This window comes from Bombus bifarius, unplaced genomic scaffold (assembly GCF_011952205.1).
Source record: "Bombus bifarius isolate JDL3187 unplaced genomic scaffold, Bbif_JDL3187 scf7180000008203, whole genome shotgun sequence".
Taxonomy (NCBI): domain Eukaryota; kingdom Metazoa; phylum Arthropoda; class Insecta; order Hymenoptera; family Apidae; genus Bombus; species Bombus bifarius.
The window spans coordinates 952,439-968,197 of NW_022884507.1; the positions used below are offsets into that span (position 1 = coordinate 952,439).

At 28.9% G+C, this 15,759-nt stretch overlaps 4 protein-coding genes across 7 annotated transcripts; 2 read left to right on the plus strand and 2 right to left on the minus strand.

Annotated features, from left to right (window-relative positions):
• Positions 1–1,451: 1,451 nt before the first annotated feature.
• LOC117210404 (delta(3,5)-Delta(2,4)-dienoyl-CoA isomerase, mitochondrial) lies at positions 1,452–3,110 on the plus strand. The gene is made up of 7 exons (XM_033453400.1): positions 1,452–1,567; positions 1,760–1,910; positions 1,982–2,070; positions 2,140–2,267; positions 2,355–2,635; positions 2,742–2,868; positions 2,953–3,110. Exons 1-7 carry the CDS (start codon positions 1,516–1,518, stop codon positions 3,049–3,051), a joined length of 927 nt encoding a protein of 308 aa, XP_033309291.1. The 5' UTR covers positions 1,452–1,515; the 3' UTR covers positions 3,052–3,110.
• On the minus strand, positions 2,764–5,023 carry LOC117210405 (dynein regulatory complex protein 8-like). Of its 3 annotated transcripts, none has more exons than XR_004488103.1 (4): positions 3,887–4,203; positions 3,561–3,771; positions 3,184–3,388; positions 2,800–2,890 (listed from the first exon to the last, which is right to left on the minus strand). XR_004488103.1 is itself a non-coding variant. In XM_033453402.1 (4 exons), exons 1-4 carry the CDS (start codon positions 4,250–4,252, stop codon positions 3,263–3,265), a joined length of 588 nt encoding a protein of 195 aa, XP_033309293.1. In that variant the 5' UTR covers positions 4,253–5,023. The 3 variants fall into 3 exon arrangements, 2 of the variants coding, with proteins under 2 accessions (XP_033309294.1, XP_033309293.1); XM_033453402.1 differs by lacking the exon at positions 2,800–2,890 and adding an exon at positions 4,243–5,023 and having other exon boundaries at positions 3,263–3,388; positions 3,887–4,127; XM_033453403.1 differs by lacking the exon at positions 3,184–3,388 and having other exon boundaries at positions 2,764–2,890.
• LOC117210402 (cleavage and polyadenylation specificity factor subunit 1) lies at positions 5,019–11,919 on the minus strand. The gene is made up of 20 exons (XM_033453397.1): positions 11,751–11,919; positions 11,462–11,676; positions 11,052–11,359; positions 10,723–10,973; positions 10,454–10,635; positions 10,082–10,372; positions 9,833–10,006; positions 9,600–9,737; positions 9,367–9,516; positions 9,147–9,308; positions 8,830–9,065; positions 7,452–7,662; positions 7,172–7,338; positions 6,860–7,103; positions 6,554–6,739; positions 6,230–6,478; positions 5,832–6,161; positions 5,488–5,761; positions 5,289–5,418; positions 5,019–5,205 (listed from the first exon to the last, which is right to left on the minus strand). The coding sequence occupies exons 1-20, from the start codon at positions 11,917–11,919 to the stop codon at positions 5,019–5,021; spliced, it is 4,254 nt and encodes a 1,417-aa protein (XP_033309288.1).
• Positions 11,920–13,214: 1,295 nt separating this feature from the next.
• On the plus strand, positions 13,215–15,381 carry LOC117210403 (general transcription factor IIH subunit 4). 2 transcript variants are annotated; one of them, XM_033453398.1, is made up of 7 exons: positions 13,217–13,808; positions 13,876–14,000; positions 14,117–14,322; positions 14,406–14,579; positions 14,656–14,742; positions 14,837–15,052; positions 15,144–15,381. In XM_033453398.1, the coding sequence occupies exons 1-7, from the start codon at positions 13,295–13,297 to the stop codon at positions 15,223–15,225; spliced, it is 1,404 nt and encodes a 467-aa protein (XP_033309289.1). In that variant the 5' UTR covers positions 13,217–13,294; the 3' UTR covers positions 15,226–15,381. The 2 variants fall into 2 exon arrangements, with proteins under 2 accessions (XP_033309290.1, XP_033309289.1); XM_033453399.1 differs by lacking the exon at positions 15,144–15,381 and having other exon boundaries at positions 13,215–13,808; positions 14,847–15,012.
• The last annotated feature ends 378 nt before the right edge of the window (positions 15,382–15,759 follow it).

The following is a 15,759-nucleotide window of genomic DNA, read 5'->3' on the forward strand; positions in this document are numbered from 1 at the left end:
TATTATATTAAATTATACATAACAATAATATTATATATTAGTGAACTATTATTTTTAACTTCAGAAATTTTTCTATAATAAATAATAAATGTAAATACAAATGTATTGATTAAGTAATGTAAAATAAGGAATTTATTAGAATTAGAATGAAGCATAAGCATTAATTTGAAAAGTAAAAAGTAACAAAAAATATCATTTAAATAACGCCATAGTGCTATCACGTGAACTTGCCTTTAGTATGATTATCGAAGTTGACTCAATGATCGTATCTAGAAACAGTCTATAGTGAAACTTGAGTGACACTAATCGACAGTTAATGGTTACAGCTGCAGCAATCAAATCTTATTTACATTTACTATAGAAATATCCGGTATAAACCAAGAACGAAATTTAAACTAATCGATTGTGTACGCAAATGAAAAATTGTACATTTGTCCAACCATGTAATCGCCGAAAGTGGCCGGATAAAGGATGGCACTGACTCGGAAGACAGATAAATACTTTGCAAACTGGCTTTAAACTATTTATTATTGTTAATAATTAATAGTTCAAATTTCTTAATACAATTTCTTGTTATCTTATCCTCGACAACTTTTGTATAGTCTTTCTCAGGACTTGAGTTGCAACTTTAGATTATTTATTAACGCATGAACTAACAATCCGAATTTCTTGATATTTTTTGATAAATAAAGTTGGATTCTAAATTCAATTCAATTTTTTACTTTTAAGCATTAACTCTTTTCAGTACAAGTTGGAATAAACGATCGTTTAGAAACGTCAATCCTTTTAAATCATTTGAGTCACAAGCATCAATCCACGTACCTTTTTCCTGAAAAAATCCAAAACAAAACGTAACATTGTAAAGACGAAACGTGTAATATATCAAGAGACTGAATTTCATATTTAAATTATATGTATAAATCTCTAAAAGCATGTTACGTTATCGCGTGAATGTATCCTTGTCTTACATATAGCTTTAGTAATCTAAAAAGATTGACATGTATCCTTGCAATGTTGTCAACCACGTACAAATATTTTAAATAAAATATATATGGAAACTGTCCAGAGGTTCGATGCGTAGTACGGCAATGGAAAAATTAGAACTTGGAGATTCCGAAGTTTGGAATCAAGCAAATCCGAAGTATCACAGGATCGTTGCTACATGCAAATGTAACAATCAACAATGCGTTAGCTAACTTTGCAACAACATGCATGTGCTATAATGGCTTCCAATCTGGTTTTACTTTTGTCAATTAATACGTAAACAGGCACTGTACAAAACTACTTGTAAAAATTATTATAGTGGTCTTACAAATAAAAGTTACTCATTTCAGTAAAACGAAAGATTTTCATTTGAATATTTCCCTTATTTCGACAAGCAGTGCAGATCAGCGCTCCGCGAGTACCAACCCATGTTCTCGTTTCTTGAAAATCACCATAAATCTGTAACAAATAGTTATAAAATGTAAAATTAATAATTATTACTCTTTATTCTTGCCGTGTTATTTTACAAGTATGGCTCTACTAAATACGACACGCTATTGTTTAGGAAACGTTGTAAAAACACGTAAGAGCATATTATAATTCTATTAATTATCATTAATTATTAATTTCTATTAATTATACAACGGACTAATAAGTTTAGTTACTTTTTAAACTATCAACATATAAATTATAATTTTAACTTAGTACTTTGATCTGCTCATAGTAACAGGTGTTTTTTTTAAGAATGTTGAGCTACAATATATGACTTTTTTAGGAATTCAACACGCTTATAAAATGAATTATTCTAATATCAAAAGTCTTGATAAATATGAGACTTTAACAATATCAGTACCCAAAAAATGGATTTATATGGTACAGTTAAATAGGCCTGAAAAGCTTAATGCGCTAAATGATACTATGTGGAGGTATATATTTCTATTAAATCTTAATTTAGTTACATCTGAGGTTTAATATATTTATTTTGGTGACTGTACAGAGAATTTAAGATTTGTTTCGATCAACTAGCTTCAGAACCAGAATGTAGAGTAATAATTCTGTCAGGTGCTGGCAAAACATTCTGTGCAGGTATTATATTTCATTTTATAAATATTCAATATAGCTGAAAAAGAATTTAATACTAGACAAATGTTGTAGGTATTGACCTACAAGATGTAATGAAATTTGGTCAAGATTTGGCAAAACATGAAGATATTGCACGAAAATGCAAAATTCTACAATTAAGGATCAAAGAGTATCAAAAAAGTTTTACTGCAATAGAAAAGGTTGTATGACATGTATGATAATTTTCAATTACTTATGCAGCGTTTATTAATATTCCCTTTCCTTCTTTTTTTTAAATTATCTTCTAGTGCCCAAAGCCAGTGATTGCAGCCATACATGGTGCATGCATTGGAGGTGGTGTAGATATGATATCTGCAGCAGATATTCGCTATTGTTCTTCAGATGCATGGTTTCAAATAAAAGAAGTTGCTTTTGGAATGGCTGCTGATGTTGGTACATTGCAAAGATTTCAAAAAATTATAGGTTCTGACAGTTTAGTAAGAGAACTTGTTTATACTGCAAGGAAATTTTCAGCTACTGAAGCTTTACAACAAGGTTTTGTGAGTTGTTTACTTGATAATCAAGAAAGGTAAAAAATGTTTATATTTTATACAAGTAACAAGATAATGAGATCTTGATTCTTGCTATTTTTGAGAATAAGTAATTCAGTTAAAGATATATCTTTTTCTTTTTAGTTTATTAAATAGCTCACTTGCACTTGCAGAAGAGATAGCAAATAAAAGTCCAGTTGCAGTGCAAGGTTCAAAATTAAGTTTAATTTATTCAAGAGATCATTCTGTTCAGGAGGGTTTGGATCATATTGTAAGCTTCAATATTTTTCCACCTGCAATAACAATTATTTTTATATATATATTTATACATCTTTTTTAAATTATATTTTAACAGGCTATGTATAATCAAAGTATGCTTCTAAGTGAAGATTTTATAACTGCCGCTGTATCACAAGCTACCAAAGGTGATCTACCGATATTTTCTAACTTGTAAAATTAAAATTTTGTGATATGTATTATATATATAATAATACATGCATACAAGGTGAAAGTCCTTTTAAACATGTTCTTTTAAAGAAAGAATAAGAAATATGTTTTATACTTTTACAATTATTTTAATACTAACACCTTTTTTTAATAAATTGTACTTCCTTTAATAAATTGTTAATTCAATAAATTATACAACTGTATTGATCAAATTAGTGTTAAACAAGTGTTTGGTAAGTTAATAAAAGACTGTCCAATCTAGGTTTTTTAGGCATGACTTCTAATTTAGCAGCATCCAATGCATCCACAATGGAATATACATTGATCTCATCAGGTATTTTTACCTATGTATAAAAAGTATAGAAGAATATTCTATATTTTATTTTAATTACACATTTTAATTTCAATTCATTTATATCTAAATTTGAATATAACAGTTTCACCATTTTTTGTGGTAGGTATTATGTAATAAAATTATAAATATAATAGCATATATTAAAAGGTATCAATACATACGAGCAGTAAGTTAATATAATGTTCATAATTAATTTTTCTTGTTTGTGGATCACATGCAATAGCCATCATGTTACTTATTTCTTCCTTTGAAAATGGTTCTCCAATTTCCATCATTGCTTTTTCTAGATCTTCTCGCATAATATATCCTCGATTTTCGGGATCTAATAATTGGAAAGCTTTTAATAAATCTTCTGGTTCTGCTGGTTTAAATCTAAATAGAAATTCAAAATTAATAGCTTTGAGATTATATATATATATCAAGAATGTAAATACCACAAGTCACAATTTTTTATTTTTAGTAAAACTAAAATTTATAAGAAACTTACTTGCGTTCATTAATAGCTTTAGACATATGTTCTAGAAACTTATTTAATGGCACACAATTGTTTACTACATCTTCCACTTCAACTTGTATTTCTTGTAATTCTGCTTCGGTAATAATACATCCTAATGCCCTAATAATGGTTCCCAAATCTCTAACGTCTATTTCACCAGTCTTTGCAGTATCAAATATATCAAATATTTCGCACAGTCTTTTCTCCAGCAATGTTGGTTCTAAAACTGGCACTGTATAAAAAGTATGTGTTAAATATGAAAATATATGAAAAATGTATAACATAAAATTACAATAAGCAAACAGTAGAAATTAAATAATAATAGTAATAATAAAGCAATATATTACATTGCGCCATTATATTTTTGTATCTCGTACATAAAAGTTATATGGTAAACTATATTTTATTTACAGTCTTTTGTATACATACATACATATATGAGATCAGCACTCAATAATTGTTTGATCAATATAATGTTGCAGTACATACATTTTTACACACCTATACATTTTTATCTATGTAAAATCAAGCTTCCCCTCTCATAGTAATGTATAATATTTTATATACCTATAATCTATAAATTATACATACATCGTGCAGATTCAAATCTCGTTAATCGTCGTAACATAATACTTTGTTTAATAGATTCTCGACTTGGTTGAGTTGCAAGTTCCTGTACTGCTGATTCCATTGTATATTTTAAATTTTAATTCGAATTCGTTTTGAGGGTATACCAAGTTATAGAAATATAGAAAAGATTTTAAATGTACTTCAATTTTTATAAAAATTTATTGCCTAAATTAATATTGTATACGTTTCCTTGACAAAATAACTCGTGAATTTAGCAAGTTAAAAAACATTACATTCATGATCTGTACAAAATTCATTTAGTTAATGTATTTATATACACTCACATTCGTTATAATGATTTATATTTAAATTTCAACTATGTTTACAAAAATCTTAATTTAACCATGTATGTTTTATGAAAAGTATAAATATAAGTAACTATTATTATTTAGAATAGGAAAAATATTCTTTCAGTTAAATTTTTCACCATTCAAGAACCAAATGGAAGAATCTTTAAAATATTCTTCTTTTGAAATGATGAAAAGGCACTATCTTAAAAATGAGCTGTTTGTCGATCTATCTCCGTAAGATCTTCTATTATTTCTTGTACACGTGTTCCAATCTTTTTTGCTACGTCTATCTTTTCATTGTTAGGTAAATAAAGATAACGCCAGACTAAGTCACCATCAATAATACCCCTTGCAGGATTACCTTGAGTTCGAATATGACTTTTATAAGTACTAAAAAAATAAAAAATAATGAATTGTAACAAATATTTATTATTTAAATGTTAATAAATAACCTCTTTTAATATAATAATTACCGATATGCTTTGGGATTTAAACCAGCAATGTGGCAAATGTGTGTTACCAGAACATTTTGTAACATAAGTAATCTTCTATATGTTTTTTCTGGTACGGGTAAAATATAACCAAGACTACCATCAAGTGATGCTAACAAAATAAAATTGTTACAAATTTATTTAAATATTTAAGTGTGAAAATTTTTTAAGTTGAACTCACCATACATAGTAACATGTCTTTTATCTGCACCAGAGAAATGCTTTTTATCATTTGCTGGATCTGAAACTCTGCATTTTATACGAAAAAATGTGTTTACTTTTTGTCCAAGATGAAAATCAGCTTTTCTAATTAGTTTTTGTCCTCCAAGACTTTCTCGCGATTCTGGTTGATACATAAATAAAGCCATATTACTTTCACCATCAGCCACAAGAAATCCTAAATTAGTATTGTCAATTAAATATTCAATAGTATAAACTTCAGCTGGCCTGAAATCCTGAAAAAGATATTCTCTTAAAAATTTCCCTACTGAAGAAATACAAAATTATAAAAACACTTGTACTTACTCTACTGACAAGAGATAATGTTCTATATTCTTCTTGAAATCTTAATAAACTAATAGATTTATATACATCAGCTATTAAAATTAAGCTTTTAATGCTTAACATTTGATGAATGTAAATTTGTGTATCTATGAAAGCAACCCCAACAAGATCATTATCTTTCAATTGCCAAATATAAATTTTTTGGCCAACTGCTGACACTAGAAAGCCAGATACTTGTGTAATTGCAGTAATCGGACCTTTTTGTTCTTTTGCATAAATTTGTTTGAATCTATTTTTTGTTAAAGGTTGACCAGGTTCAGGTACAACTTCAATTATATCGAATATAAGTATCTATAAAATAAATCTCTAAATAAAATCCAATACATATTTAATGCATTTCATATAAAAGTAAAATTCACCCTTCCTCTGCTTGTAATATCTTCACCATAATTATAATTTGTTCCCAATACTATGTAACCTTTTAAACCAGATCGTGTACCTTCATAAGCTAGAGAAACGTTCTTTAAACAAGTAACATGTTCCCACTGATCAAGTTCAATTTTAGTATTGGGAATAGTTTCCCATGAAACAGGTGAAAACAATACTATTGAAAATTGTTCTTGTGAAGGGTAAATAAATCGTTCTGGTCGTTCTTCTTCTGTAAATTCCTTAAAAATAATAACAAAAATGTTATTTTTATTTTCGCGATGTTATTTTAGATGTTTAGATGCTTTTATTTATACCTTATCTTCACCATTGAATCTATAATAACTTTTAAGTGGTTCAGCTATACTTGTTATGACACAGTAAGTTTTACTTTCAAGATGATATGTAACAAAATGTGGTGTACATCGTAATGGTACTTTTCTAACAGGCCATGGAGCATCATATGATAAATGAGTTGGTAAAACACATATTCTCAATTCTTCCTAAAATTAAAATGTAAAATGTACACCTACACTCTAACTCAATTTTAGTAATTATAATAGATAATAATTATTAATCGTAATAATAAAAAATATAAATTATATTAATTTGAATAATGATACCTTTCTATTGAAATATAGAAATCCTTGTGGACAATTTATATTATTAAAAGGTGCAAATGAGGTAACAGGACCATCAATACCCATTGGATGAGTACGTAATTCACCACGTCCTGTAAGAAATATCCAATGAGGATAATCACTGCAAATAAATACACCATTGTATCCAGCGATATTACTAAAATAACGCATCATGCAATGTCGAGTTTCATTCATCATAGGTATATCCTCATCCCTTGGTTTTGGTCTATGAAGGAAATTAATAATTACAAATCATGAAAATAAAAACACTACAATTAAAAAATATATATATACCTTAACTGTCCTGGTATTATACCATGATCTAATTTTTTAAATCTTAATTTTAAATGACCTTTTGGATATCTATATGCTTGATAAATCTGAAGTTCAGAATCAAGTCGTACTAACAGCATTGGCCTATTTCCATGATGACCCAATGCTACCATTAAAATTTCTCGCACCTAATTATATGTTATTTAATCAATTCATAGTTAATTAATTAATTATATTTTTTATTTAATTTTATATGTATGTTAAAATATAATATTAAATTCAATTAAATTATTTACAATACCTGCATTTCAGGATTAGGAATTTCATTTACAGGCGTTGTTTGTAATGTTGTAGATTCCATACTATCATGTAACACATATTGTCCATATCCAAAATTGCGGATAAGATAGGATAAGCGTAAGTCAGGAAGAGAATAAATTTCTAGCGTTCCGCTATCTCTATATACTAATAACCAATATGTTGGTTTTATCTCTTGTAAATGTTTTTGCCACCTATGTATGTCAAGAATATTTAAATCTATAGTTTATTTTATATATTTAAATTTATATTTTAATATGAAGAGAATATAACATATTGAATTGAATATTTTAAATATGTTATGTAATAATATGTATATGTATGTCGGGTTTACATTAGAATTAGAGTTCGGGGCGTGAAACGAAACTTCGTTTGGATTATACATTGTCGTTGTGAAGACATTGACTAGTGCAAATACGATTATTATAGAATTGGACAAGTAACCGTGGTAATTAGATACTCGAGAAACTAATGACAATGATCCTAGGTTCAATAACGAATCCGCGGTCGACGGGATGATAGATGAACGTGCTCACAAAATCTAAGTCGGACGCGTAATATTCACTGATCGTAAAGTGTTACTCTATTCGTCGATGGGACCGCGAGAAAGAATGACTTTCCGTCCCAACGATGCCACAGAGGAAAACTATATGGAGTGTGTCTAAGGACACGAGATCATCGGATTCGTCGAAAAAAGCCTTCGTTCAGAAAGTAAGGGAAATTGGCGTTGCTGCTAATTGGTCAATCTCCATATCGGTGGTTAGAAAAAGATGCTAGCCGCCCTCGAGGGAAAGTTGCTAGTGGGAGACGTCGTGCGTTGAAAAAAAATAGATCTCCCCTATCTTCCCATAGTTGGGACAAAGACTGTTTGTCTGTTTGAAGGACTTTAGGTAACTAGATCTTAGTGTTTATAATGGCCCTCGGGCTAGCTGATCACGTACTGTGGAGACGCGTCGGCATCTGGTAACCATCATACCCGAAGAATAGGATCTGCGTGTGGCGAGCCACGGGACAGAAACCGTTGGAATGTTTACTGTCGCGTGTCTACAACTATTTCTTTTAACGAGAGCTATAGAATTACTCCACACCTCTGTTAGGTAAAAACGTTTATCCCGTGACCGCGGCTACGTTCGGCGACTGGCTGGGCCTTGAGCCCAAGCTCATTATCACAGATCTCGAACAAATACAATCGGATCGAATGACGACAATTGTTTAATTACGCCTATGATAGAATCTAGATTACGGAGTTAAGAGATTTTCCCGAAGTTCCAAAGGGAAGGCTCCGATGTCCTTTCATCTCCGACATGTATATGTTATTTAATATAATATTAGTGAATAACTTTGAATTGAAATAAACTTACCAAGGAGTTCTTTTAGATACCCCTTCAGATGTTTTAGTATGTGATGGTGTAGGCATTTGAAAAGCTGGTGCATCACCATACAGTAGATCATCTTCATTATCAATATTACCAACAATAGGTGGTTCTTCTATATTGTGTTCTTCTTCAGGTGCTTCATCTTCTACATTTTCAGGTAATTGTGTTGTAAATATTCCGCTAACATCTCTATAAGCACATAATGCTTCTATTTGAGGACGCTAAAATTTGGATAAAATAAGAGAGTTAATCAAATACTACAATAGAACAATAGTAAACACATAATAGCGTTATAAACTTACGAATAATAAATTGGCTGCTTGAGCATGCAATTTTGCAGTTCCGCGCCCTTCTCTTAGAGTCAATAACATGACTTGTCCATCTTCGGAAAGTAATGTCACATAAGGATCTGCACAGCTTGCATGTACAATTGGGCATCCAAGATCTATGGGCATGTGTTGAATCTGTAATTGTGATATGAATATTTATATTTAAGTACAATTGGAATAACATTGTATGTACCTGTTCAATTCCTTGTAGAAGGCGTACACCCATTTGAGTAACTTGCACTATGTATCTATTTGCACCAAGATTTCCAGCAAATATTGTACTTCCTTGTGTACTGAATCCACTTTGATCTACTTCATTAATTTCTTGACCAGTTTGCAGTATCTAAATATAAGATATTTTAATCTTAAACAATATATTACTATATTTAGAAACTAAAAATTATGGCTACATAGAAAGTATAGTACCATTGTTGAATCTTCTTGACTTAGAATTAAAAAAGCATGGCTTCCTTCTGCTTCTGGTCTTATTTGTTCATCGTTATTTAATGTACCAATAACAGTCCACATATCTTCACATCCTGGCAATTCAAATGTAGTAACAACCTGTTTTAAACGTAAACAGTATTTTTATCATATCTTGTAAAATATTTGAATTTAAATAATTCACAAATTATTCAAAGTATAAAACAATTATTTACTTGAGGCCGAATAGAACGTTGAAGGACACAAAGTGCCCCATTTTTACCGTATCCAGAAGTTGTAACAAGTTCAACATCAGGATCTTGACTATGTGAAAATTCTTCTGATAGAAAAGCTGGTTCACCCATAGATATGTTGCCACATGGACCAATATTTAACAAACTATCACATACCTGCAAGAATTTAAGTGCACGTTTGTAATACTTTATTGTTTTCAATCAGTTATTTGTCATAATATATAAAAATACTTCAAATATATATGATGTGATCTGGATGGAAGTATGCGTTTCTCTCTCACTTCCATACACTTCTAATTCTTCTGGATCTTTTATATCTAATACATCAGATGCCATCCAATCTCCTATGAAATCTTGTTTTATTTTTTTTGCTGGAGTTTCTTCAGTCTCATTTTCTTCGAGTATTATTTCGTTCTCATTCGTATTTTGTAAATTTTCTGGTTCTTTTTCAGTAAATCTTAATAATAGGGAGTTACCAAGACGAGATCCCAGAAACAGATAATTATCTTCACACATGCACACCTAAGTTTTATGATATTTTATACAGGGAAAGATGTTTTTATATAAAGTATATAAAATTAAATTAAATTACGTTATGCTTACACATGATGTTAATACACTTGCTGCAGCTTTGTCAAAATGGAAACCTCTCACCGAACGCATACTATCCGCAAATAAGGATAACACATACAATTCTCCACTTTTTAATGAAATGACTAAACGATCTGAAGATATAAATGCAACTTGTGAACCTTCTAAGCTTATTTTTACTCCTTCTTGTGGTTCTATAATAATAATAAGATATTAATAAATATTAATAAAATATTAATAAATTTAGCTGTATTTTGAAATATATATTATTTAATACCAACTTAATGGAAAATTTGTACTGGTTTCTGCTAGACTATTTAGGGATACTCCATAAGGTGGTATACTTTGATTTAAATAAATAAGAGAATTGACTGCCATAATTAAAGTACCACCAAGCGGTTTCTTCACTGGTACTGCTTGATAGCAATCAAATGGTAAATTTGACACAGACCAAATTATAGGGTGTACTCTTTGTTGAATATTTAATGATATTGCAACCATAGCACAAGTATCTTGTCTAACTGCAATACGTCTAAAATTTTACATTATATTTATTATTTTATTAAAAATTGAATCAAACAAGTTCAATTAAACATATTTAAAATCTTACCCAGAAAATGTCCTTACTGGTTCATATAATATTAATAATGTTGGTTCATAATAACCATGTAAAAATTGTAAATCTATTATGTTATCCATTTTCTCTTCTAAGCTTTTTAGTACAATCATATATGATGATAATATAGGAGTTTTATTGGATAACGCTTTTGAATTATCTAATAAATCTCCATCATCAAGACTTGGATCCTTCTTGAAAGGTAAGACAACTAATTTTCTACCATATATTAACATTACTGCACATCTACCTTCAGGATCTACTCTAACTATTGGAATATGGTGATGATTTGTCCACCCATCCTAAAAAAATGATACAAATAATTATGTCATGTCTTGGATTTGCAATTTATCCTATATTTTGAAACATATAAGTTTTAAATATTTTTTAACAATGTTAATTACCCGTATTTCTTCTTCTTCAAAGTAATGTAGAGATACTGTTCTAAGGTCATGTGTATCTTGATCATACTCTACAACTGATAATTTTGCATCACGAAAGCTTAACAAAAGAGAATCTCTTTGAGATCCAACAAGAGTTACAGCTTGCATTGACATTACATTTCCGTGTAAAGTATATTGAGATAAACATTCTAATTTCATTTTCGGTGGACGCGATTCTAAAAAAAAGTAATATTTAACTACGCTACTTAATCTGTTTCTTTTCAAATAACAAATAATTAGTTGAATATACCTGTGTATTTTTCTTTCTTCGTTATATCCACATCTGGAATTAAACGAAATATTCTAATAATATTTGCGCCGGCTACTGCGAGACATTTTTCTGAACGATTAAAGAAGTAACACGTTATTGCGTGCTCTACTCCTGTAGCCGGATGAGTACTTTTACATATCGAATACATTTTGTTATGACATTACAAAATCATATTCTATAAAGGTTAGTATACACAGTGCAATACTTCTTTTATTGTTGTATGAAGTATGTACTTATATATTTTGTATTCAGTATTACATGATATTTGATATAACATACCACTACTCAAATACAAAATGCACTACTTCCAATTTATAACTAGTTGCATGTAACTATTATAAATTGGTATAGATTTGTGGTTCCCTCTAACGTGAATATCTTGTATGATAATAGGGTAAATTCTAGCGCTGCGAATTTAACTGTACAGTAGCGTAGTCGAGGCAACGAACAAAAGTTATTTAACAAATTTATTTATTAAATGTCAAAATAATTTATCAGTAACAACTGTGATCACTCTCAAATTTCGCATTTATTTTCATGACCGTGGGAAAGAACATTGCCAAGGCATAAATCGCTCGCTTTCTAATATTGTAAACTCCAATCAAATTGATGTTTATTAGCATTAGTTAATAAGAATTTATCTTATTGAACAACAAATAAATTGGCTAATCAACAGATAAATGGGCTACTCTGCAACCTAAAAACAGAGAAAATCGTTAGAATGTTGAACCGTTAGAGCTGTCATGCTGAGCTCAGAGTCTAAATAAATTTTATTAAAGCGCAAATCTTTGTTAAAGTAGTCAATCTATTATAAATATTCATTTTTAAATATAAATTATTTTTCAAGTTAATCTTTCTAGTTGTTTATTTTTTCATTCAAACGTTGAGTTAGTTTTCGAATTGTTTGAAGTTGTAACGCGAACAATTACAGGCTGTAACCGCGCTAAATTCCCCAAAACCTTGGAAAGATCACACAACATAACTTACAGTCTATAGTTTATGATTCCAAGTTTATTACATATAAAAAATAAACGTAATTGTTATATTACTTTTGTTAGAATTTTATTTTTGACCTAATAATTTAGCTATAATCATAATTTCCTGAAGTACGTAAAAATATGAAATTGCTTACTTTTGTAACCAATAAGGTTAAAGAGAAATAAAATAATATTTAAAATGAATTTGCGTATCTTTTATATGTTTTATGTTATGTCTTAAACCAAGCTATTAAGTGTGTTAAGCACCGCGAGAAAGGTGGACGGTGAATTGTAGAAAAGATACGAGATTGTAGATATTAATTTTGTAGTTGTCATACGCAATGTAATGTTTATATAAGGTATAATATTATTTGTGTGATTTGTTAAGATAGTTTATATTATTATCTATGTAAAAGGATAAATATAAATATATCTTTATACTTAAAATAAAATACAAATAAAAGATATTTTTTTTATATTAAATATAATAAATATAAATACAAGTATTACTCGATATTATATATAATTCTTCATTAAATATAAAAAATGTCAAATACAATAAGTGGAAAAAACTTGTTACGGCCAGCTGGATTGCAATGTAAAAATCTTCAAGAATATTTAAAATCACGTCCACCAGAAGTATTAAACAAATTATATCATAATCCTCCAATTTGCTTGGCTGTGTTTCGGGAATTGCCAGTAATAGCAAAACATTATGTTATGCGATTATTATTTGTTGAACAACCTGTACCTCAAGCAGTTATTGCCTCTTGGTGTTCTAAACTTCATTTTGAGGAACATCAAAAAGTAGTTTTGATACTAAATGAACTAAATGTATGGAAAGAAGCATCAATACCAGGTGGACTACCTGGATGGATTTTAAATACTACATTCAAGAAAAACTTAAAAATCGTTCTTTTGGGAGGTGGAAAACCATGGACAATGTCGAACCAATTAGAAACTGATAGTAAACCTAGAGATGTTGCATTTTTAGATTCATATGCATTAGAAAGGTGGGAATGTGTTTTACATTACATGGTTGGTTCACAACAGCAAGAAGGTAATCTATTGAAAATATATCTTTTTAGAACTTTGATATGAATAATTATTATTATTTTACATTATAGGTATATCTGCTGATGCTGTTAGAATTCTTTTACATGCTGGCTTGATGAAGCGAGATGAAGCTGATGGAAGCCCAGTTATTACACAAGCAGGTTTTCAATTTTTGTTATTGGAAACTGCATCGCAGGTACCTAAACAAAATTACCTCTTCTAATACTGTTAGTAAACTAAGATTAAATTTACCAAATAAAAGTAAAAATGTGTAAATTTTATGCTATATTTATTACTTTAAATACATTATAGGTGTGGTATTTTATTTTACAATACCTAGATACAATAGAAGCAAGAGGACTTGACCTAGTTGAATGTCTTACTTTTTTATTTCAATTAAATTTCTCGACACTTGGTAAAGATTATAGTACTGAAGGAATGTCCGAAGGTCTGTCAACATTTTTACAACATTTAAGAGAATTTGGTTTGGTTTATCAAAGAAAACGAAAAGCTGGAAGGTAAAATGTAACATTTCTTTTTATTAAAATAGTTTTAATTATTTAAGATAAATAATAACGTTATATTCAATGAATATGTTTAGATTTTATCCCACAAGATTAGCATTAAATATTGCAACTGGACAAAATAAACCATTGTCTAGAGATCCAGAGAAGGAGGGTTACATTGTTGTTGAAACAAATTACAGAGTATATGCTTATACAAACTCGAATTTACAAGTAGCTTTACTTGGATTATTTTGTGAGATGTTATATAGGTATGTATTTGAAGAAGTCAAATTCACTCCCTATTGATTGACACTCATATAAAAGCTTAAACTATTTTGTTTATAGGTTTCCAAACCTAGTTGTGTCAATATTAACAAGAGATTCTGTACGTCAAGCTCTGAAAAGTGGAATTACTGCTGCCCAAATTGTAGGGTATGTCTTTATTGAAATAATTCTTATATAAATATATATATATATAATAAACTATCAAAGTAAACAGTTAATTTGAACTCTGCTATATCAACAGTTATTTGCAGCAACATGCTCATGGTAAAATGATAGAAGCAGGTCCTCCAGTTTTACCACCAACTATAGTAGATCAAATTAAATTATGGGAAAATGAAAGAAATAGATTCATATTTAGTGAAGGAGTTTTATATAGTCAGTTTCTTTCTCAAACTGATTTTGAAGTGCTTAGAGATCATGCTCTTTCTACTGGAGTACTAATTTGGCAAAACGAAAGGTTTGTTTCTATATTAAATATTTTATTTATATATATTTTTTAAGAATTAAATAAACAAATGCTTAGAGTATGAAATATTTTGTTTTTGTAGGAAACGGACTATAGTAGTTACGAAAGCAGGTCATGACGACGTAAAAAAATTTTGGAAACGATATTCCAAAGGTTCCAGTTAGTACAGCAAGAATAGTGCTAGAAAACTACTGTTTACAAACAATTCATATAGTAAAATTTCCTTTTCAATTATAATTATTTTTTCATTTTTAATATTTGTAAGATAAATGATTCATTAAATATTTTGTTATATGCCATAAAGTGTATAAAGTATAAATTTAAATATTATAAATGAAAAACAAAAATGTGTAAGAATATAAAAATCTAAGTCATTTAAGGCGAAAAATAAATATGATCAATTTTTATCAGTTTGTATCAATTATTTATTAACATCTCAGGTTATTTTAATGAAGAAGTTTAACCATTGCCAACTAAAAATTAACAATTCGTCGTAATAAATTATGTAAGCAAATACATATTGTATATTGAGATTTTTAATGAGAAACTAATTTTGTTCTTATTATATAGTTACAGATTACCCGCTTGTACACAATATTTATAATTTTGAAACTTATTTTCTATTTAATAAAATATAAATGATTTTGATAAAATATACAAGATAATTTTTATTTATCATAGCTTTGTTTAAAAAGATA